This window comes from Molothrus ater, chromosome 4 (assembly GCF_012460135.2).
Source record: "Molothrus ater isolate BHLD 08-10-18 breed brown headed cowbird chromosome 4, BPBGC_Mater_1.1, whole genome shotgun sequence".
Taxonomy (NCBI): Eukaryota; Metazoa; Chordata; class Aves; order Passeriformes; family Icteridae; genus Molothrus; species Molothrus ater.
Window position 1 is genome coordinate 54162052 of NC_050481.2, and position 24132 is coordinate 54186183.

The 24132-nt window shown below is 41.0% G+C and overlaps 2 protein-coding genes across 3 annotated transcripts in view; one reads left to right on the plus strand and one right to left on the minus strand.

Annotated features, from left to right (window-relative positions):
* Positions 1-8275: 8275 nt before the first annotated feature.
* SMIM20 (small integral membrane protein 20) lies at positions 8276-13838 on the minus strand. The gene is made up of 3 exons (XM_036381697.2): positions 13694-13838; positions 10001-10057; positions 8276-8711 (listed from the first exon to the last, which is right to left on the minus strand). Exons 1-3 carry the CDS (start codon positions 13800-13802, stop codon positions 8674-8676), a joined length of 204 nt encoding a protein of 67 aa, XP_036237590.1. The 5' UTR covers positions 13803-13838; the 3' UTR covers positions 8276-8673.
* Positions 13839-13940: 102 nt separating this feature from the next.
* The window catches only part of SEL1L3 (SEL1L family member 3), a 33928-nt gene continuing 23736 nt past the window's right edge, over positions 13941-24132 (plus strand). The window contains exons 1-4 of one of the 2 annotated variants that reach the window (XM_036381696.2): positions 13941-14448; positions 18582-19149; positions 20698-20824; positions 23594-23715. In XM_036381696.2, coding sequence (XP_036237589.1) covers positions 14392-14448; positions 18582-19149; positions 20698-20824; positions 23594-23715 — 874 coding nt within the window. In that variant the 5' untranslated portion in view covers positions 13941-14391. The remainder of the gene's footprint in view (positions 14449-18581; positions 19150-20697; positions 20825-23593; positions 23716-24132) is intronic. The other variant, XM_036381695.2, reaches the window with a different exon arrangement.

The following is a 24132-nucleotide window of genomic DNA, read 5'->3' on the forward strand; positions in this document are numbered from 1 at the left end:
ATCTTGTGAACTGACTTACCTAAGCTTGAGGAACTAGCTACAAGGCAGCACATAATCCTGAGACACCTTCACACCAAATAATCCTTGGCACCTTGATCTGACTCTGGAGTTAGCCCTGCTTTGAGCAGGGAATTGGATTAGATGGCCTCCAAATGTCATTTCCAGTATATAGTCTGTGATTTTGTGATATGACCGCTCTTGAGACAGCACATCTGTGAAGAAACAATGGAAAGACCTCAGATTTGGGATTGGGGGTTCAATTAGAATTAACATAATCCTGGCAAAGATTTTTGATGACTCTTGTGATCAATGCAATGTAAACACAGTGGAAAAACACTGGACAGATGCCTAACATTCAAAGACTTGTGGGATTGTGCTTTCACTTTGTTTGAGGCAAGGATCTCCTTTCCTGTGAATAATTCCTCTTCAGAAACTCCCTCTCATTTTCTACAACAGCAAATATACAGCAACTACTGTACTAAACATAATATTTCCCCAGATATCCAGAATCTGCAAGTATAAGTGTATGTATTCCTTATTGTATATGAAGTATCACTGTGATGTTTTCTACAACAATACAAGATGGTAAAGCCATTAGAATGATGAGGATGACTTTCAACATAACAGCTAGCATTCAACAGAGAAATATTCATAGGAAGCTGTCCATAAAGAATACATACTTGGAATATGCAGATGATTTTATGGGCTATCCCCTGCTGTGTTTCAAGAAGAAAAGTTTAATGATAACAGGATAGTCAACACATCAACTAACACTAGAGAGCAGAAGGTAAGACTCCTCTGTCCATCCAGGTAAAATTAGCAAAGCAGACATAAATATTATCATACCTCTTGTATACAGTAGAGGTACATTTTTATAAGTGTTTCGTAAACAAAGGAGGCTATTTACCCGGAACACAATCCTGAAAATTCCAGAAGTTATTTTCAGATAGTTGGGGTCTGATAGCCCTGCTTAGGATCTATTTCAGGACAGAGTGATGAAGATTGTTATACTGTAAGTAGGAACTACAGTTTTTTTTCCTTGATTTATCTCAAAAACTGCAGAGGAGAGAAAATTGCTGCATCTTGAAAGAATTAAGTGGTTGAAGCCTCCTATCTATTGTAGATATTCGCCCTAAGAGCCATGTTCCTAAGCAAGGCAGTCCTAAATGTCTCTTTGGAATGAAACTGGTTTTGTGGTTATGCATTTCTATACTACCAGCAGACCACTTAACACGGACACTTCTGGTACTGGAACCATCGGCCTGCAAACATAGGTAGAAAAAATCATCTAGAAGATGAGAAACTTTCCATAGATTTAGGGCTAGAATTAGAGCTTGGTTGTGAAGATTCATGGTAGTTTCAACAGAAAGTTGCATGCCAACTTATTTTATCTTGGAAGACAGAAAGTAACACAAACAAAACATCTTTTGCTGAGACTTAGAGATGATCAGAATTTTAGCTAGACCATGCCATCACAGGAATATTCCTGAAAAAGGCTGGGCAAAGTGACTGATGGTAAATGGGGCATGAAATGGAATAATGATATCTTTAGAGTTTCTAGGATCCAACAGGGCATACAGATCATAATCCAAATAGCTCCCAAAGGATGTGACACTTCACAAATGAATCACAAAGTGCCATCAGCATCACTCAACTAAAACTGGTGGCACAATTGAAAAATTATATTTTTACCTTTATCTGTGTCTCTTCTGTGATTCCAAAGAATTGAAGCAAAGGGAAACTTTTTATGTTCTTCAAAGCAGTCATTATCTGGTTGGCATGCCTGCCTTGTCAGAGCCTTTCTAAGCAACAGGCACCCAAAGACCTGTGGAAACCAGAACTGGGTGTGAACACTTTTGCACCCCCCTAAATAATTTTGCTAATGAATGCAGATGTGACATTTCACTTAATCACATTTTGTCAATGGGACTTGATCACTGCCTTTCCTCTTCTTCAAGTCTGATGAGTGATGGTTTTTCTGACTAAATAAATCCATCCTTGTGCTCTTGTACTATTTACAGCAATTTTCTACTAGCCAAGCCTGGTTCTTATGAGTCAATAATCAGTGACAAAAGACAGGATGATTATTAACTTCCGAGCTTTTGAAATAAACTGATAGCAGCAAACATCTCTCCTTCCTGCCTGGACTGGGGAGGCAGGTCACTCTCTGATGTCTAGGTACTTCTAACAGAATGGTTAATTTTATGTGCATCACAATGCATTCAAACAGATGGAGCATGAGAATGTCCAGGTACTTCCTTGGAAAACATCTGTCTACCTGTTCTTCTTTCCAGAAAAGTACACAAGAATCATAGCAAACTGTGACATAAAGAAAAGTGGGGACAGTGAAAAGTCCCAAAGTAGAATATGTCAAAGTATTACTTGTATTACCTAATCAGGTAACCAGCTTGTCAACCTGACCAAAATTCAGGGGATATATTTCCTCTGGACTTTAGCAAAGCATTTGGAATGATGTCACATGGGAAACAATTAGTAGCTGCAAGAACTGTGAGCCAAGCATGAAAGTAGCTAAAAGCCGAAATGACAAATGGGAAGTCATTGGCCTGGATGGATTTTACTGGTAGCATTCCTCAAAAGACTGTCCCAGGACAAATTTAACATAACTGTTTGGCACAAAAATTGAAGTATACTAATGAAATTTTCTGATTAAACAACTTGAGAGGCAATGTCAGAGCAAAAGAGTAGCTGGAATGGTAGCTATGGGACAAAATTTAACTGCTAAGTGCAATAAGGAATAAAAAGTTTTTGCAATGAACCAAAAGCTTGCCAACTGAAAGCAACCAGGAGGAACTCTGAGACATATTGCTAGGATTGCCAGACTTCATGTATGGGAATGTGTCACTCATATCCTCACAGTTCCTTACAGGCTCCTTCATTTAGTGGTGTTGCTGGCATTGTTGCTTTGATCCAGAAGCACAGAGAGGTAGGCAGGCAGGCAGCAGAGGCCACAAAATCACACAACCCATGTTAAAAACATACAGAACATGCAAGGAATAGAAATTTCCCAAAGGTTCTTAGGTGGGACATAGGATTTTGGATTGAACCATAAGAAATTCTTTGTTATGTGGAACATCCAGCAAGCCCACATCAGCCACTCACAGGATAACTGTAAGAACCAGAAGAAGACAGAAGCAGACAGGGAAGATACTAAGATTAGCTGCTTTCCAGGCTTCAGAGGACTCCTACTGGAGTCCTGCTCATCCAGAAATGGCACAAGTTAGAGTTCTTGTGTGAACCTTCCTCATATCTGTAGATGTGAGGAGTCTACAGCTGGCCTGCCACAGCCACTGGCACCTGAAAATTCATATAGAATAGATAAGGGAGCAAATACTTCTGGTTATATCCATAGTGGTTTCTCTTCATTCAGAGTGGAAGAATACATTCCTACACTGCATCTGAGCCATCCATTTGTGGGTTTGCTGAGAACTCCTCCCACAGGAATTTCTGAAGCAAAGGGAACACCTTCCTCCCCTACCTTGACTGGCATTGCTGATACTCACTCTTCTGAATTATGGAAAGAAGCTGATAGGAGGCACCTTTCCCTGCAGCCTGGAGCCTAAAAGACACTTTTCGGCATGAGGTCCTTTCCAGCACAAATGATTCTCTGATGTTTGGCCTCTTTAGGTAAGCTAGAACAAAGGACAGCTATACAATTCCTCCTCAGATGCTCTCTTCTCTGATAACCTCTGTCTTGCCTAGGAACTTTCTTTATAAAGGTTTACTTCCAATCTGCTGGGGAGGAAACAGAAAAGAGGTCAAGAGGTATCCCAATTTGCTCTGTGAGCTGCAGAGCCTACATGGCTGTATATGCCAATGGATTTATGTCCTGTGTTCCTCATGCTCCCACTCAACTGAATGCTGTCTCCTCTTCATATCCACCACTCCATTTCCAAGTGCTCCTCTGGGGCTACAGGAGGAACACTGTTCCCAGCAGTATGTCAAGTTTTCTCATCTCCTTTCACTGTGCCCCAATCTCCTCCACTTAGCACCTGTAACTCTTAAAAGGATTACAGTTGTTTTTTTGACATGCCAAGGTCAGAAGGGAGGACCCATTGTTACAGAAAATAAGGGAAATACCAACTCAAAATATTGAAAATTTCTGAGTCTCAAAAAATTGCTGAGGCAGCTGGACCACCAAAATAAGCTGACCAATTTTCTGCTTTTTTTGTACATCTGTACAAAACATTCACATTGGGTTGAATTTCAACTCATTCATATTTGCAGTTCTTCCAAAAAATATTAGTATTGTGAAAAACAGATGAGTTTTCTGTTTGCCTCCCAAAATATAAAATTTCTATTCTCATAACATAGTATTTCAGCAGTACAAAGATCTGGGAAATTTCATTGCTATTTTCTTTCGGAAAAGATTTTTCAAAACATTTTAAATTTCTGGAACCCAAATATCTGATTCTCACACAAATTCAGATCCATTTTTCCTAACCTTGAAGAAAACTTCTCAGACGAGAAATGTTCTCTAGAGCATCAAGAAACCCCACACTTCTGTATTTACCTTCAATTGCAAAGAAGGGGAGCACTACTTATGCTATTTTACAGATGGAACTGAAGCTCAAAGGCTAAATTACTTACCTGCTGCCAGACAAAAGCGTGGTGGAATATGGAACTGACTACAACAGTCCTATTTTCCAAGATAGTGCCTTAAACTGCACCATTTTTCCTGCAAGGCCCACACTGTCTGCACGATGGAAAGAGAGACCTCGGACCACAGTCCAACCTAAGCTTTGACCTGAACTTTGTGTTTTGCTCTCACCTCTTGCAAATTGTCCACACAGAAAGAGTGTATATTCCACAGTACTTTCTCAGAAGCTGGAGAATAATTTCCTTCCACTAGCAAACATACTTTCTGGGTTGTGTGGCACAACAGAAAAAGCCAATACAGCTTTTCATTTACTGCTGCATCTGCATGTTAACATGAAGGTCAGTAGGAATGTACACAATAGAAAGAAAATGAGTAGTTAATTATTGCTAGACTCCAAGAAGGGAAAACACATGCTTTAATTTGGTTTAGAAAAGAGCAAAACATGAGAACTGCTTCTTCTGGGCTGCTTTTTCATAGGAGGGCATACGTAGAGTAAAATTCACAATAACTGGAAGGTATTTGATATGCTTTGAGTATCACAGATAAAAAATCCCCTCTCATCATTTGGCATAATCTCAATTAATAATTACAATATTCAGCAAGAAAAATCCCACTTGATTTTTTTCAAAATCCCATGGGATTTTTTTTGCTGAATATTATACTCATTTATTGAGATTGTTCCTTTTCCCACATGTGTATAATCTGGCAATTTGCCCATATCTTTTGCCATATTTATTCCTTCTCATGTGTTTGTACTTGAGGTTTTCATTGCATCATCAACAATCTGCAGTGCTTCAAAACTAAGATGTGTTTAGACCAAAATGCTAGATTTGCTCTTTATGGAACAAGTTTTAATAATTTCAAAACATCAGCATGCAACAGGCCAAAACCTAGTACAACCAGTTTCTCTTGGGACGTTAAACCACTGTTTAAAACTTTCCTTCAGTCCTTCAAGGGCTGAAGGTGTATTTGCTGTTCACCATCCAGCTATAATAAATAAGCAAAATGCATTCATGTAACAGGATAGAGATAACTGCTTTAATAATATTCTAAGGCATTTTTACCAATCAGAACAACTTGGCCCAAACTAGGAAATTTAGTTGCTCTGCAGAATGCAGGCCTAGTCTCTCCCAGTCACCAAATTAATAGTAGTTGGAGGTTATGAAAGTGGTGAAGAGCTCTTACTTCCAGAGCAAGGTAAGAGTCCTGGAGAGCAAAGCTCACTACATTGAACTTCACTGGTACTGGGTACCTGGAAGAAGAGGCTTACGTCAAACATCCATGAGCAGAACAAAGCATTGTCTCAAAGCCAGCTGCAGGACTAGAACCGAACACAGGAGAACTGGGCAAGTCTCCAGGCAACTGGCACATGCCAGAGCAATCAGAACATTTCAGTGTAAATTCTGGGTAACTATTGCAGTACATACCTTGTTGGTTTTATCCAGACAGAATAGCAAAAATCTGAAAAAGACATTCACTATCCCAATGCTTCAAAGCCATGGTCCATCAGCCCACTTTATTAGGTGGAACATGAGTGGGAAGTGATGCTCATTAATACCAATGTACACCATTTTTAGAGTTTAGATTCACTTCAGTAGTGTTCAACTGATATAAACTGCTGTAAATTCTGTACAAATGGGCAATTACAAAACTTACCAAGCTTTTCTGCACCAGAAGGAATCTGTGAACATGACCAACATGACCAATGTTTAGTTCTATAAATGCTAAATAACTGAGTTCAGGTACTCAAATGTTTTGCAACATTTAGGTAATATGAAGGCAAAATGCTCAGCACCTGCCACCAGCAGCCACTGCTCAGAAGCCATCTAACATTTTTCTAGGCAAGACCAGACTCAGCAAATTGCTCAACTTCACAAAGTAAACGAGTAGCAGAAATTGTCTTATCTCTTAACCCCAAACTAAGTAATTTCACATTCTCTGTCACATCATTTATACTGATGGTTCCACACTACCATGATTTATGATTTTTAAAGCATTTGTGTCACCAAGTGACAGAAGCTGCATAATGGAGAAATCCAGAAATTCCCACATTCTCTGAAAAATCTTTGGTTTGCAGCTTGTCAGTTATAGATGGAGTATCTAAACTATGTTCTATAGATGGAGCATTTCAGCAGTTTTATTTTCATTGAGGAGGTATTGTAGATGAAAGAACTTTGCTGAAATGGTCTGATACATGAATGTTTTGTTCAAGAAAACCAAAAACCTAAGGCTCCCTCATTTCTGCAGTCTCACTGAAGAAAGGTTTAAATTATAAAAACTTCTTTTTCAGCTCTATTCTTGTTTTCACAGCAAACACTCAATTAGCTTTGTGACAATGTTGTACTGTTCTAGATAATGAAACTTCAAACTGAAAGAGGGTTGGTTTAGATGAGATATGATGACATTGTTCTTTACTGTGAGGGTGATGAGGCACTGGAACAGGTAGCTCTGAGAAGCTGTGGGTGCCTGGAAGTGTTCTAAGCCAAGCTGGATGGGGCCCTGAGCAGTCTGGTCTATTGGAAGGTGTTCCAGCTCATGGCAGCAGGGTTGGAACTGATGCCCCAAGTTTTAGCTTTTGTATTTTCCAGATTCTGTACTGCCTTGGAGTATAACTCAGAACTTCATATGAAGTGTTAGCAAGTTCTCTTCACAGTTTAGTTAGGTAAAACAATCCTTTTCCAGCCTGAGAACCAAGGACACTTCAGGCCCAAAAAGCGTAAACAGCAAATTGAAGAAAGCAATTTGGGAGGATGGGACTTCTTAACTGAAGCTGTAATTGGACAATTAACCCCAATATGTAAATGGACCAAAACCTATAAAAGTGTGAAAACTCAGACCAGGCATCCATCTTGGGTGGAGGCACAGCCAGGCTCTTGTACTGCCCAAGGTGTATCCTTTGAAGGCCTTTTAATAAATACCTACTTTATTCCTTTAACTCTGTCTAGCCTCTGTTCCAGGTAGACTCTCAAGGCATCAGAACTAGATGAGCCTTAAGGTGCCTTCCAACCCAAACCAATCTATGATCCCTACAGTGAATGGGTACACTCACTCTGGCTCCAAACATCAAGGAAAATGACCTGAGAACCCGAAGGAATCAAACGTGGTCACATTTTACCAACAAGCAAACAGAAAATATTCTAATGCTTAGAGTGATAATAGAAGACTAAATAAAAACTAACTCATAGGAGGAGAGGTGTGTCTGAGTGGGAGAGTAATGACAATGACAGGCAGAAATAGAATAGCAAGTAGCAGAACAGCAGTTTGGAAAGTAACACTGTAAAGATGGAGTCTTTCATCTGTTATCCTAATAACAGTGTGTGATGTCCAAAAAGATGACAAACATCTGCTAACATTAGGAATAACACTCGGCCCATACATTTTTCAACACATACAGCATCCTGCAATGATCTTTAAAATATTGTGTGTCATAATTCTACTTACTTAACTACATTAATTTTATCCAAGTTGAGTCTATTTTGCCTACAAAAGTAACTGAGAAATCTCCTTGTGTTTATCCAGACCCACGGGCTCTGTTACTCTATTTACTCCCCTTGTGCACTGGAGGAGAAGGAGTAAGAATGCCCAGGGGGACACACCTGACAGGCAACCAAGGCACTTTCCACACACACTTGCAAAACAATGAAAAAAAAGTACAAATTGGTTTAAATTTTTTAATGTACAAATTTACATTCACCATGTTGTAACTTTCAAACTAGGGAGGAAATTGCAGCAGTCTGCATGATTTATTCTATCCATAATTTACAAGTGTACAGATTAGAAGAAAATCCTTTTTCCTTTTCTCAAGGAAGTAAGTATTTCATGTCTATACTCAATAATCATTCAGCTTTCTAACAGGCTGTGAGCTATGCACCAGCATTCTCAAAACTAGCATGTTTTTATCTCTTGGGATTCCAACCAGTAGCCTTTGTTGCTCCTCATGTGCCCACACAGCATATTCAGAATTCTGCTCCAGCGACACCTAAAGACACACTTCAGTGAAAGAAGCAGCAGCTGAAGATGTCCATCTTCAGTTCTGCAATCCACCCAGCTGCCAATTACTTTCTTCCAAATGGATCCGACCACACTTTTAACCCTACAAATCAAACATCAGAATAGCAGCAGTTGATAATTTAGACTGTTGGAGAAAAAAACAAACAGGTCTGCTACTCCAGCTTTGTGTATTATAAACAATGAAAGAAGACAACAATTTCCACACTGAATTTGCACCTCTGCTTAAACTTGCAAAAATATACAGAATAACAACCTCATCTTGATCTTACACTTCAGATAATGGAAAAATCTATGACATTCATAGGCAAGGTGTTCTAGAATTGTTGGATCATTTAGAATTGCACCTTACACTTAAATTTGTCTAGGTTTCCTTTTCAACTAATGGACTTCGTAACTCATCAGCAGCTAAATTCAGATGAAAAGGAGAACTTACACAAAGAAGAACTGGTCATTAAGTACCTGCATCTTGGATAAATGAGCCAGTCCAGTCCTCTTGAATGTTTAGTAAAAAAGACAGGTTTACAAGACCTCTATTTCACAATACCCTTCCTACTTCTCTTCAGCATTTCCTCCACTTCCCTGGAAAGCAAGTCCTGCAGTAATGATCTAAACAATGCATGTAATAAGGTCATGGCTTTAATCCTGTTTGATTTTCACCTGCTGCTGACATTAGCCTTTTTCAAAAACAAAAATACCCTTTAACATATTCAGATATTACATGTTTCATCAAGACAGGCACTCTCACATCTTTAATCAAGAAATGCCAGCCTTGATTTAACACTCCATTTAACATTATAAAAAAATGAACTATCAAGGCTAGTCTGCTATACTTGAATTTTACTTCCCTCACATGCTTTTCTAAGCCTTCCACTGTCAGCAGCAAGGATCCAAAAGCTATCAGCACTGCATTCCAAATTTTCCTTCACATGTAGTGGACTTCTGCATGGCCCATCCATCCATGAAGCCAGAAGGCACTGCTGAAGTGCTGATGAACTGTGTTTCAGCAGAGTTTGGTATTCCACAAAATTAGGGTGCAACATTGTTCTTTATAGCTACAGCTCAGCCTATCCATGGTTCTTGCTCACTCTGAGCTGGTTCAGAAGTGGAAACTGGCCTCTATTTAATAAAGTGTGAAGACAACAGAAATTTTGCAACTTATTTGGCCAGTTACGTCACTTTAAGATGAGTTTCATTAAAACCATAATTTTTCAGTGAGGAATTAGCCTGAAAAAATAATTTAATGGCAAGTTTATTAAATATGCTTTCACTGAATGTATTCTTCACTGTATTATTTAAATCCATATAAATACTGAGGCCTTACTTCAAGAGAATCTTTAAAACAATTGATGCAAACACATAAACCAAGTGTACCTGCAGGCTGAATATCCTCTTGAACAATACCAGCTCGGTTTATTGACTGCTCATTCTCTGGAAAACAGAACAGAAAGGACACTACTAAAAAAAAGAAAATACCAGATAACTTGATTGCACCCAATAAAATAATCTTGAAAATTTTATTAATTTGAGATGCTTCACAGTAAAATTTGGTTAAGTATCTACCTACAAAATGCAAATGTAGTCTTCCTACTTCACTGAGAAATCAATAGCTAGTCTGTTTTGAGAGATTACAAACAACAAGATAATCATCCTCAAACAATGCCTACTGTTTAATGCAGATGCCAAAACACCTGCCATGGTCCCAGCACTTAAGGAATGACCAGTACTTTTAGAAGCTCATTCATATGCTCAACATAAAACTAGTCAAAGTATTTTTTTTTCTTTTGGGCAACTCCTGTTTTCAAGACCTGAAAGATCTTGCAAACAGATTTCATAACGGTACCTACAAAATTACTGCTTGTAAACTTTGTGAAATTCAGCATCTGAGGGATATTTTCCCATACACTGGGCCTGTCTCAGGCTTTTCTTTTTTCTTTGAATGATTCAACCACTTCCACATAGAGAAATGGAGAAAACTATACTACTTCCCTTACTAAGTGCCCCTCCTTTTTTTCTATTTCCAGTCACGCACTTCACCACCACATTGCTACTCTGAAGCAGGAAGTCAAAGCTCAGGTGGATTCACCTTTTGCCCCCACCACTGAACTTTTGGAGGCCTTTAAACCTGCAGGGTGCACATTCCCAAAGGAAGCTCAGAAATAAGCTCACCTTAAAACTGGTATTTTTCATTATCCTACCCCACTGGGAATGCACTGGCACTACATGTTATCAGGCTGGCTAGGTACAAGCCTAATGCTACTGGAGACTTGCAGTATATCACAGTAATTGATTCTCCCTGCAAGGGGACAGGCACTAGAGGCACATCCAGGTTCTCCAATTCTGTTCACTGAGCATGGTAATTCCATTTCATCCTTTTTAGCAGACAAAATCACGGGGACTTGTCTAATTTCAAAGGAAAAGGCATAAAATCCAGAAGGGGAGAACAGAATAGATTAGGGCAACAAAGGAGACTTCCTGTAGGACATGAAGGAAAAGGATATTCAGTCTTGAGTAGAAACTTGGATTAGAAGAGAGGCAGGAAAAACAGGAACCAATCTGAGAGTTCTGGGGACACACTTGGGTTGAACAGCAGGAGCTGTTAATTGGTCAGGCAAAGAAACCTGTGCAAAAACTTAAGAGATGATAAATACACAGATAGGACACAGAACAGTCAATAGGAAGACAGCTGGGCCTGCAAACAACTTGGAAGACAGGTAAGCCAGAAAAGAACAACAAGGAAGATTCAGTCTTGGTGACAGGAGAGCCACCTCCCAGGATGGGGAAGAAACAGTCTCACAATTCAGAAAATCAGGCAATCTCTGAAAATGTCACAAAGAGCAGCTCTCAAGCCACTGTTTTAGTTAATCCATCTGGAAAAGGCCTGTGCTGACGGCCTCAAAGTTTCATCATTGCCACTAAACTGCAGTCATTTTTAAAACTAGATACAGGCAAGAAAATATTAGAAACAGCAAAGCCAAAAAACTGAAGTACTAAAACCCTACAGAATTATAACATTTCTGTATAAAATTAGGTCAAACTCCTTTGTGCATAATTTACGGTTCATATCAACAATTTGATTATATACAGTTTTTCCAAGTAGCTTTCATCTTGTTTGTTAAACTGCTAGGAACTTCTCTGAAGATGTTTTGAGAATTGTGCAGTAAAGTCTTCTTCCAGAACGTTAATGTACTTCACTTGTATAGAATTTGGGAGATACACAAGAAAAACAAGAGTGAAGAAAGAAAAGACAGCACTTCATGTTTACATAGTTCAATGTCACTCCGGGTAACTCATATTCATTCTTGCCTTTTGCATGATTATTCTGTGATGCTAATCAGAACACCTAATTTTTGGGACACAGCATCACCAAACACAGAAATACTGAGCATTCTCCCAGAGCTCAAGCCAACAGAGGGCAGGAGCTTCTACGGAAGTTGTCATACAGCTGACTGTACTCACAAAATCCTCTGTACTCCAAAGGTTAAATACTTGGGTTCAAACACCACAACTGTGATAGTCCACAATCTTGCCTCAAGTATTGTGATAACAAATGCTAGTGCCTCTCATACTGCAGTGATGATCAAGAAAAGCTCCTTAGAAATGAATAAAGGTGATATCAGATGGAGATTCAGCACCAAGCAGTAAGTTTAGAATCAGGTATCAAATCATTAGTTTGTGCACTTGCTAACTGTGCATCAATTCAATAATTCTATGTCCTAAATAGAAATTAAAAATCCCTAAACTGATTGAAAACATCTACTCACATAATTCATAAGTACAAAGGAGGACATAGCTCCACTAGTTCTGTCCTTTGCTTACTGCCAAGACACATTTCAAATATAGTATTTTTGGAAAGTATAGCATAAGCAAAAAAGATTTAGTTATAATGTTTTCAAAGGAAACACAGAGTAGGAAACATAATTGTAGGAAGTTTCACAAACATAGTATCCTTGAATAAAAACTTGCTTGTAAGTTAAATTTTCCTTGACCTTTGATGCCAGGCCAAAGCCTCTCCAATAAAACCATTAGGTTTGTTATCCTTTTTTCTTTTTCCTTCCTAGAAATCTTCAGTTCTCTTGGCAGATTAACCACACATATCTTCACAGTATCGGCTTGCTTAGTCTCATAAAAATTCAAGTGGGGGTGCAAGGCTGGTTGTACCAGCACTTTCCCCCCATTTCCTTCATCTCACAGAAGTTGAGGAGGAGTAATGGGTTCTCCCCCTATAGAGCACCAGCCTGGAGCTGCTCAGGCTTCACACCTGGAGCTGCAGCTGCCTTCGGGGCTTGGCAGGTTTTCCTGGCAGGAAAGTGGGATTTTCCTCAGGAGTCAGTTTCAGAGACTCTGCAGACTGAGACCAGTTCTAGCAAATCATCACAACTGGCTGCCAAGTTTTAAGTTAGATTTTCAAATGCAGCTGGAAAACAGAACTCGAACAGCTCATAGAATCATTGAACAGTCTGGGATGAAAGGGACCTTTAAAGGTCATCTAGTCCACCTCTCCTCACTGAGCTGGGACATCTTCAGCTAGATCAAGTTGCTTAGAGCCCTGTCCAACCTGATGTTGAATGTTTCCAGGGATGGGACACCCACCACTCTTCTGGGCAATCTGTTCTAGTGGTTCATCACCACCATCATAAATGTATTCCTTCTATTTACTCTGTTTAGTTCAAAACCATTACCTCTAGTCCTATTGCAACAGGGCCTACTAAAAAGCCTACCCCAACTTTCTTACAAGCTCTCTTCAAGTATTCTACAAGGTTTTTCTGAAGCCTTCTCTTCTCCAGGCTGAAGAACCGCAACTCCCTCAGCCTTTCTGCATGGGAGAGGCTCCATCTCTCTGTTCTCAATTTCTTCAACTGCGTCTCAATCCTCTAAGGAGCAGCTGAAGGATGTTCGTGCTGGCCAATAATTTGAAATAAGAGCAACGGCGAGCTGTATTATTTTAGTTTTCAGGTATCTCCTAGACGAGCAGAAAGCCCCTGAGGAGTTACTCGCCGAGCAGCAGCCCCGCATTCCCCCAAGGCCGGGCACAGACCAGCCAACTCTCCCCGCGCACGGACTCACTGTACTCCTCCGGCAGCAGCAGCGGCCGGAAATAAATGGGGTAGAAGGCGGCTCCCACCATGGCCACGAAGGCGCCGAAGATGCCGATCGTGCGGGACAGCGCGGCCATGGCCGGGCGGACGCGGCGCGGGGCCTGCGCGGGGCCTTCCGGGGCACGGCCCGGCCCGCCGGGAGAGCGCCCCCGCGCGGCCGGCGGGGCTCAGCGCGGGCACGGGGCCGGTGCGGTCGGGCTGCCAGCCCGGCCCGGGCAGCCCGAGACGATGCGCCCCGGTCCCGCCGCCCCGCCCTAAAGCGTCTCGCCCGGCAGCGGGAGCTGTCCCGGCCCGGGACCGCGCCGGCAGCGCAGCGCCGAGGCGGGAGAGCGGGGGCCGCCGCGGAGCCGCCAAGGGAGTGGGCGGGCACGGCCCTGCACGGGGATCCCTCCCGGGCTGCCGCCCGGCGCCTACTGTACGGAGCTGCCAGAAGCCGCCAAGGAGCTGCGCAGCACGGCCGGGGCTCGGCGTCTTCTGGCCCAGCCCCTCCGCACCTGCGGCGGCAGAGCGGGGCCCTGCCCTGCCCTGCCCTGCCCTGCCCTGCCCTGCCCTGCCCTGCCAGGGCGGCGGCCCCTCCTCCAGGAAGCCGGATCTGCCGCATCCTTGTCGCCGGGCCGGCCGCGCAGTCCCTGCCGCGCTGGGCACCGCCGCAGCAGCAGCAGCAGCATGCGGCCCCCGGCCGAGCCCCGCCGCGCCCCTCCGCTGCTCCTCGTCCTCCTCACGGTGAGTGCCGCCGGCCCCGCACCTGCCCCCGCGGACCCAGCCCGGGCAGGGCCGGCCCGTGCGGGGCCGCGGGTCGTTCCCGCAAGGCGGAGGGAGCCGAGCCCGGGTCCGGCGGGGCTCGGGGGCTCGGGCCGAGGCTGCCCCTCGGAGCCAGCCCCGGCTGTCCGGCCTGGCTCCGCGCCCCCTGCCAGCCCCGCGGTTACTGGGGCCTGGCTTACTGAGCTGGGGACGCCGAGCCGTCACAGCCAAGCGTTGGGCTTTCTGCCCTGGCTGACGATAAACTTCTAGAGTGGGAAAAATGGGGAGGCCTTTGACATCTGCGTACAGATGAACGACTGAACATAGTGCTGCACTGGCTTATGGAAATAAGTGTGGTTTAGGGCCAGTTACTAAACTACTTTTTCATCTTTTCTGTTGCTAAGCGTAAGTTGTGGTCAAAGTGTTTGTGTGCCTGTACCATGTTGGTGCTGATGGAGAGCAGCAGATTAACACCCTTTTTTGTCATGTCTTCTTTTCACACATCGTAAAATGTAGCATGACGTGTTGGACATTTGCAGGTGAAGAACTGCAGTTATCTTCAGGTTTTGTGCAAACAGATGCAGGTTTCATAGGGTTTTGTGGAATTTCTGCAGAGCTGAACTCATGGAGGGTCCTGTTGAGACCTCCAGCAAATGAAAGAATACTTGCTCAATCATTTCTGTATTATTACACTACTGAAAATGTTCAGTTTCCTAATGCTTGCAGTATTTGCCTCCCACATTGATTTTTATCCCAAGATCTGATGGGATGACTTGGGCTTATTCATTCAGATTCAGCAGGATTTAAGAAAAGGAAAAAAAAACCAAAAACATTTACAGCTTTAATGGCTAAGTTACCCTCCACAACAAAACCTTTATGTCTGTCTTGTTGAACTTTGCCTGGTTCATGATAATATTTTGAATCAGCGTAGTTGGCCTCTTTAGCATGCTGGAAAACTTTTATATTTAAGTCTCATAATCACACTCAATGTGTAATCTTTTCATCTTTGTTCTTTCTCAGAGGTGATGCACATTTACCTCTGCCTTGTCTGATATAACAGGAAGGGAAGAGGCTTCCTCACCAAGCAGGAACATTGAGATGATACACACTCTGTGCACTGTGTAGTGGTAACAGAGACTTGGCCATGGTCTGGAGGTTTATGGTCTGCAGTCTCTGCCAGGTCTCCATCATATGGGGTTGCTCAGGGTTCTTTGCTCCATGCTGTTTACTGGATGAGCCTCCAGAAGGGTTAGTTAGGTGGAATGTAACAGCAGACTCAAATACACTTCATGCATTTTGGCAGCACGGGCCTCAAGTAATACCCAGGGCCCAAAGAATACAAAGTAAAATGGGGAGCCATTTAGCAGATTGGGCACTACAGGAAAGGCACTAGATCAGCAGAGCTGAAGCTAAACTTAGGCATCAGCAATTGTGTTGCATTGTGCTTAAGTGCTCTAGGAACATCATAGAAACTGTTCTGCAAAGACCTGGCTTTGGGTTTGAAAGCTTACTGCTTTGGGATCCCCCACCACAAAATTTCTGCCATTCACTGGAATTCAGATGGACATATTCATACACTGCTGCATCTTTGTTAATGAACTGTGCCAGACCCAAGCTGTCCTTGCTGGAGTCTAGTTCCCATTGCTCTGTACTGGATAACCACTGAGAAAACTGAGAGCTGGCTGTGTGTGTTTTGACAGTAAGTGTGTGTGGTAAGCACACATTAGCACCCCTATGCTTTTTAGTATCTACCTGGTAGACTTTTGCATCTTGTGATAATGATATGGCATTGTGTTCATAGTATATTACCATCTTCCTCATGACACAGCACCCTTATCACAAAGATTAAGCTACTTACAAGTAGTCTTTATTGTAAGATCAAGAAATATTAATTAAAACCATCAAATACAAGAGGTTTAGGATCATTTGTTGCTGCAGCTATGAGCTTTTAATACTTTTAAACCAAAGAAGAATTGTGTTGGAAATGTAAAAGAATAGTATCTTTTGTGAAGTGAAGCTCTGAAAGGTACTCAAATTAGTATTAAAATGAAGGCTCTCTCCTCAACTTTTGTCTTAGTATTTGTGTACATGTGTTATTCCAGCATATGATAGACACCATACCATGTGTTCCAATGGACACCAACCTCCTATTGCTATTCCTTTTTTAGCCCCTTCAGTTTGCCTAGTTTTGACAATATAAAATCACAGAATATTCTGAGTTGGAAGGGACCCACAAGGATCATTGAGGCCAACTCTAAGTGAATGGCCCATAAAGGGATCAAACACACAACCTTGGCATTATTAGCATGGTACTCTAACCAATATGCATTTTGTGGAGTGGGAGATAAGGCAGAGAGGAAGGCTGTCACTCTGATGAGACAGTATTTTGGCTTTCTACAATAGGCAGAGTTGCATAGTGTTCTGTGGGTTTTTAGCATTTTATTTGTTTGAGGTGTATATCTTGGGGCTTGCATGTGTTTATCAGTGTTCAACATCACTGCACATCTCACTTGCAGTGTCTCTTGTCGAATTCAAGAAGATAAAGAGCATTTGATTGCAAATATGGAAAGTGGTTTAAGTGACAAGTTCCCTAGGAACACTAAATAAAGTGATCTAGAGCTGCCCATCTGCTCACAATGGTATCTAGCTTTTTTGTCCAAAAGTTCCCTCATTCAGATATGTCTTCCAGTGTCTGACCTTAATAAAGTCAAGGTCTTGAAGTAAACAGCACCTCTATGCATAGTTGTGTTCCACCAACAAACCTTGAGCTCTTTTGCACCTCTAAGGAGGCAGGGAACTGGGGAAAAATACCATTTGATCACAGAGGTGATCAAAAAATCCAAAAATCCTCATCTGTAGGAGCAAGGAAGTAGTATAGGACTGAGTTCTGACTTTTCCTAATATTTACACCTTCACAGGTCTTACTGGCTTGATGTTTTTTCAGTGTAGCTCTCAAGGAGTGCAAACATATTGTCAAGAAATAAGAAGCAAAATAGTTTATCATTAGGGACTTTTACTGATCCCCATATTGGATTGTGGGCAAGGTCTAGTCCTCCAGGTGCACAACACATAATTTCTATCATTAGAAATGTACTAATGACTAGGCCAAACCCTTTAAATATTTTGAAAAACACAGTGAAAAAGGTATCAATCTAAGATAGGTATCCAAGATAAATTTTATTTTAATTTGTTTAATCTTAGCAAAGTTAAAAGTTGCCCAAGACAGATCTCATTTTGAGCAATCTTAATGACCATCTTCCCTGGTAATCCTAAGTGACAATTGTGAATATCTTAGACAGACCAGGGGACATGATGGAACTGCTGTGCTGGTGGCTTGCCCTCAGAGCTCAGTAATCCCCATTATCCTTGGCAGTGCATCAAGCTGGATGCTGGCTGCTAGGCAGAAAGAAAAGAAGCTGTTTGAAGCTTTAGAGACAAGAACTTCAGCACAGGGGATAATCCTGTTGTATGTCCAGGCACTCACTCTCCAACTTATATAATGTGGAGAGCTGAGCAAATTCAGCCTGCTGGTCTTGCTGCTCAGATTTCCAAGTCCATCTTCACAATAGAAACATGTCAAAAATGAAACACTTCATGAATATTAATTCATTCTCAGGAAGCCTTTGTTGTTATTTTATCCTTCAGGGACCTTCATGACAGGTAACAAAATTAGCTAACTTTTTTTAGAAGAAGCAGAAACATCAGGCTGTAGCAATCCTAGCAAACAATGATACATAATGAGTGTATGCCTGTACATTTTTGTGCAAACTCCTTAGGCCTGATCCTAGGAGCATGTTTAAATAACGTGACGTCTAAGTCGCTATCTTAGACCGGATTCCGCTTGCATGAGGGCTGCAGGATACACCCTGTAAATACAGTTTGTTTGTGGAAGCATGTGTAACTTTGAGAACTTGACGTAGGGACGTTGATGCCATTAAAGTCTTGATGGTGGCTCTCCAGTAATCCATGTCTACTTGCTGGGAAAAGGAACCTCATCTTTTGAAGTAAAAGTGTGGTATATACATGCCTGTGCAGTGTTCTGTTATTATCGTGAGTGTATGAATAATCACATAGATTCCCTGGTTAACATATTTGTGTTTTGGGTTTTCTTCCAGAACTTTGTGCTGTCCTTTGGAAAGGAGACATTACAGACAACAGCAGTTACTCCACAGTTTCAGAAGAATATGGATTATGTAGATTTTATCTATTTAAACATTTTAGAAAAGAAAGTTCTTAACAATTCTGAGGTTTCAGTTCAGTATTTATGTTCTAAGCCTTGTATTGTCAGTTTAGAAGCAGTAGCTTCCTCTGAGTTCAGGACTGGTGTACCAGTGTATAGAAGGAGATGGAAGGATGAGAAGAACCTTTATGCTAGCAGAACTCGACGAGTACACTTGAAATTTCCAAGCATCATGGTTTACAGAGATGATTATATAATCAGAAACTCAATAATAGTGCACAGTGTGATACTGTACGCATGGATTAGCCACAGATCAGCTAGCAACTATGGTGATGAGCAGAATGAAGACTACCAGGCTGCAGTTGCCAAGAATTACACATTTTTAGAGGCAGTTCCACCCTTTGAACGGCCATATAAGGACCACAAAGTTTGTCTTCAGTGGGGTGCTGACTATTTGTGGATGCTCCAGGCCAATAGGATACCTCAGTGCCCTCATGAAACTGGTAGGTGCAATGTCACTTTTTTTCCCCAAGGAAACATTTCTGGTAAGCTGTTAAAAAGTGCCTACTGGTAGTAAATAGTAAATATTACATACAGTGGTTTACTTGGGAAGCATTGTTGAGCATGTAATCTCCATAACTGTAAGGTTAGAGTTGCAAGTTGCTGAAGCCATCCTGCTTTTCGGATTGTTTCATCACAGCCAGCCTGGAGGTTGGTAGCAGCCTGGCCCCCAATTTTCTAAGCATTTTCAAACAATTTTAGTCAAAACCCACCAGTTAGTAGACATCATTCCTTTATCTTCAGAGAGAGTTGTTCAGTCCCTTACTGCATTAATTCAGAATCAGTTCTGCAGTTCATGCACACATAATTTTCACACAAGTAGTTTCCCTCTGCTTAAAGTGATGGCCTCACACTCAGAAACATATTTTCAAGTCTTTGTAGTGAGCTAAGCTTTACAACACCTCTTTTTTTTTTCCATTATGAAAAAGCATTTTAAGAAAAATTAGTAGTTTTAAATAAAAATTTGTGTCTTGCCAACAGTACATATTACAGAAACAGCTTTGCTTTCTAGATTTTTTGAGTTCTTTTTTTTTTCTGCCTCCCTATCTCTAGCTTTGCACTTGCTGACAATTCTTTTGGCCTCAGTGCATGCTCAAAGCAGAACCTAGAAGGAAAAAGAACATTTGTTTCTAAATGGTTCTCTCCCAGAAAATCCCATAATGGTATTTGTGTCATTTATTCTCACTACACTGGCGTGTAAGTGCTCTGAAGAAGAACAGGGAACATCTTGCTTCCTTTAAGGGCTTTCTAAAATACTTGTTGGAGATAGCCTGTGATATCTGACAACACTGTGAAACATCTTATTGTCTGTATTATCTATTTCTCTTACAGATTAAATCAGTTTAATAGACAATAGGAGGAAATAATATTGAAATTTTGTTTCTTAAAATAATATTGTAACAATTTCTCAGGGTTTGGTTTATTTGATTGTTTTCTTGGTGGTTTTTTGTCTGGTTTTTGGGTTTCTCTAGGCAAGCTGATGATATATCATGACCTTGAAAATTTTTCTCCTGTTTCTTAGAAAGGGCAGCTTTAGCAGTTTTGTTACAGGATTATCCATATCAGTTAAGAACAGAATTGTTATCTATGCATACATATAATATAGAGAGGCACAAATGGAGAGCAATTCCAAGAGATGTGGAGAAATGTCACTTAGGCATAACAAGAGATAGGATGAGATTTAAGTGAATAACATTAAGTAGGACTTCTTGTTTACTAACTGGTTCTTTAAGTATCTTAAATAAGTCTGTTCTTTTCCTGCTTCTAATTCCATCTGGAGACAGGCTCAGTTTCACTTTTCTTGGGTTATTTTGTCCAAGACTGTAATGTATTTTACAGTAGCAAGTGAATTTGTGTCTAAGGACTTACTGAGAGTTTATGTTAATTTTGAATCTGTTGTGTGATTTAAATGTTTGACTGTAGGAATGTGAGCTAATTAATTAGTTTCTATGTTTTCTGTCTGTCAGATTAAAAAAGACTGTATTTTGCAGATGGTGTCCAGGTTCTCGAATTTATATACGCTTCCAGTGGGGAAAAAACAGGAATTGTGAAGAAATTTGAACAGTTTGAAAACAGAGAACTTGAGACAGTCAGACAACATCAGATTGATTATCCCATGTAAGTATAGGCGAGTAACTGAACAGGGCTGTATTTGGTTTTTGAAGGCTATAGAGCTACTTAAACTCTTGGACTTTACCACAAATTAAAGGGATACTTCCTACTAATTTCAGAAAAGATGCAAAAGGAGCCTAGTTAGCAGTTCCTTCTGATTGCAGTTCTGGACAGGCTTAAGCTGAAGCTCAGGAAGATACTTACAGTGTGTGTTAGTGCAGTGCTGTGTAAGAGATGCCACTGAAGGTGTAACTGAATTAGCTTCATTTAGGAGGGTGAGTTGGCTGTTACCTGCTGTCATGATCAGACTGCTGTCTCATGACTAACTAGCCTGGGGTTTTCTGCATTACAAACAGATCTGCATTTCTAACATTGTTTGCAGACCAAGACCAGAGTAGGATTTCTTGCAAGGGCAAGCAGCATGAAGCAGCTTTATCCCTATAAATTGCCCCTCTAGTTTATTTTGCACCTGACAAGCAACCTGATAGAATCCTGTGCCTAGATAAGTCTTCCAGCTTGAGCTCACTCCATTTCCTTCTACCATTGCTGTGTAATCTTTCCTATTTTGACAGGAGTACAACTCCTTAGCCCCTGCACACTATTCAGTTACAGAGGAATCGCTCTTGTAAGGTCATCTTGCTCTGCTCTGGTCCCCCTTCCCAAAACTGTCACAACTGTCCAGTTATATTTTGCAACTTCAGGGGAAAAGAGATACATAAATATACCTCCCTTCCACCAGATGCTCTCACCCTGGCAACATTATTACAGAAGTAGGAAATAATTACAGGAGCTGGAACTTGCCTGCTGGTTTGTATTTGGCCTATGGCCTCAAGAAGAGTGCCAAGATGACTTGCCAGAGAGCACAGGTTGCATGCAAATTCCTAGCTCTCAAACCATAACTGAAGCCATAAATACAGAGCAATTTTTAGCTCCTGGTCTCTTCTGGATGAGTGACAGCCTGCTGCTCTTTGCCCACCAACACAGTTGCATTCTGCTTCTGGTACGGAGGCACTTAAGCTCTGGTGTAGAGTAAATGGCATCAATTTATGCATCTTTTTATCTGCTCCACATACTTCTTGCCTTCAAGTGATGTCTTCAGTGTGTTAAGTGTTGTGGTTGTGTGACAGCCTTGGGGTAGTTCTGTTAGGAAGAGAGCTCTTCAGTTCTTTTTCAGTTCTGTGTATGTGAGCAGTGGTTCCCCACTGTACAAAAGGTTAACAGAAGTAGAGGAATCTAACTGAGATACTTGTTTGCTTCAGTCAGGGATTTGTAAAGAAAGAGAGCCCGAGATACATAATTTTTGTTTGAGCCTGCAGCAAGGACAAGCTGGGACTGTAAGGGACTGCTCACGTTGTTTGGCATTCTGCGGCAATGGGGATATGAAATGAGTCAGCATTGTCCCAAGAAATGTGTCCAGAACAAACACAGTCTCAGACTGGCAATCAAGGATTAAATGGAGACTGAGGCATTTGAGTTTGCTGTATTGGCAGAGGTGAAAGTTGAAAAGAGCAATATATAAGCATGAACACACGAGCAGTATTTCTAGAAGCACAGTGTTTGCCTGTAGGTCCTAGCAATCAATATACAAGTGATTGTCATTTACAAACCCTTCTAACTCACCCATGTACCATCTCTGGAGAAAATGGTGTTGTTAGGTGTTTAAGGCATAGTTTCCATTAGGAAAAACTTAATCACCCTTGCAATTTTTTTAGAGCAAGGAGAGCAGGTGTTAAGCTTTCAGACCTACAGTGGTTTAGTTTAGGAAAAGCTACAAGGTACTCATGTTAAGCAATTTTTTGAGAGAGAAGCAAGGCAAGCTGACCCAATCTTAAAGTATTATAAACAAATATTGACCATTTTTATTAATTACAGAAATGCAAAAAATTACTATCTCTTTCTAAAAGTCATTTAGAAAAGTGAACTCTTTCATCGGATATGATAATAAGTACAGTGCTTTGCTGAATTATACACTGGAGGTACGATTTTCAAAGTCATTCAGCATTGACCTAACTGCTGTGGCAATGTTACAGAAATAAGTGTGATCAAATTTCTGTTAAGAGCACAGAAGCAGATTTAGTCTGGCACAGAGGAACTCCTTAAAATTAGATATTGTGGTATATATTCTGCTTTTAGTGCCTCAGCCAGGTTTGAACAGAAATTTCTAAGTACATAGTGCTGTTGGTGTTTGGTTTTTTACTTAGCACTGTTCCATAGTTTGCAGAGGCTCCACCTTTATTCATCCTGTGGTACTTCTGTGACAGCTATTCATACCTATCTGTACTGTCCAGAGGATGCACTCATTTTTAACTGCTTCTCCCAAGCATATTTTCACAGTTCAGTTTTAGTACAGAAGACAGAGCTTATAGTTTTTACTGGCTTCGACAGTCAAGATGCATCTGGGGGTTTGGTACTGGAGTCTGTGTGGGGGAGGTTGGCTCCAGTTTGTCTTGGTTGTGTTCTCAGTGTGTTCCTTGGTGGTGTAGGATCTGGAAGTAGCTCTGACCTGGCATTCTGGAATTGATTCAGATAGTACTTCCTTACTCTCTTCTCCTGTTTGTTACCACAAAAGTCCATGGTTAGAGATCAAAGATCCAAAAGTCTTAAGTGTGGTTTTTCTGAAGATTTTTACTGTAGAGGATTTTACTGTGTTCTATTTTATTCTGAAGATTACATGTGTGACACAGGTCTGCTAAATTAAAGTGAAATGCATGCTTTTCAAATTATATAGCGAGCTTTGTCATCAGGAGTGGATTTTGTTTGTTTTTGCTCATACAGGTTCACCATTTCAATCTGGCTATATCTACTCCATCACTGTGAAAAGGATCTGTGTGGTATACTCTATTTTATTGATTCAAAAGAAATGTATGGTACTCCTGCTGTATTTCTAAATGAGGAAGGTAAGGGATATTATTAATGGCTTTCAGAGATACAGTCTTTATCGATTTGTGCCTAGGAATAACATTTATAAAAATATATTATCAGACCTGTTTTGTGAAATTGATCCCTTGCAAAAAGCTTCTTTTTAACTGTAGCATCTCAGTGGGAAAGTAGCCACTAAATTAACAGGAGAAAATGTAGTAGTTGCATAGCATCTAATCTTCACTAACTTTAGAAATGACTGCTTTGTCAGGAGAATAGCCTGAATCTTACAGTCAGGAGCCCACTGAGATTAAACAGTCTTGCCTCAATGAACAAGCTTTCTTATTATTACTGAAGTGTTATTTTAAATTGATCTTAATTCCTATATATACAACATGAAAATTTTTGATAATTGGAAGTAGCCTCAGAAAAAGTCAAAGTCATTCAAGGTCTTG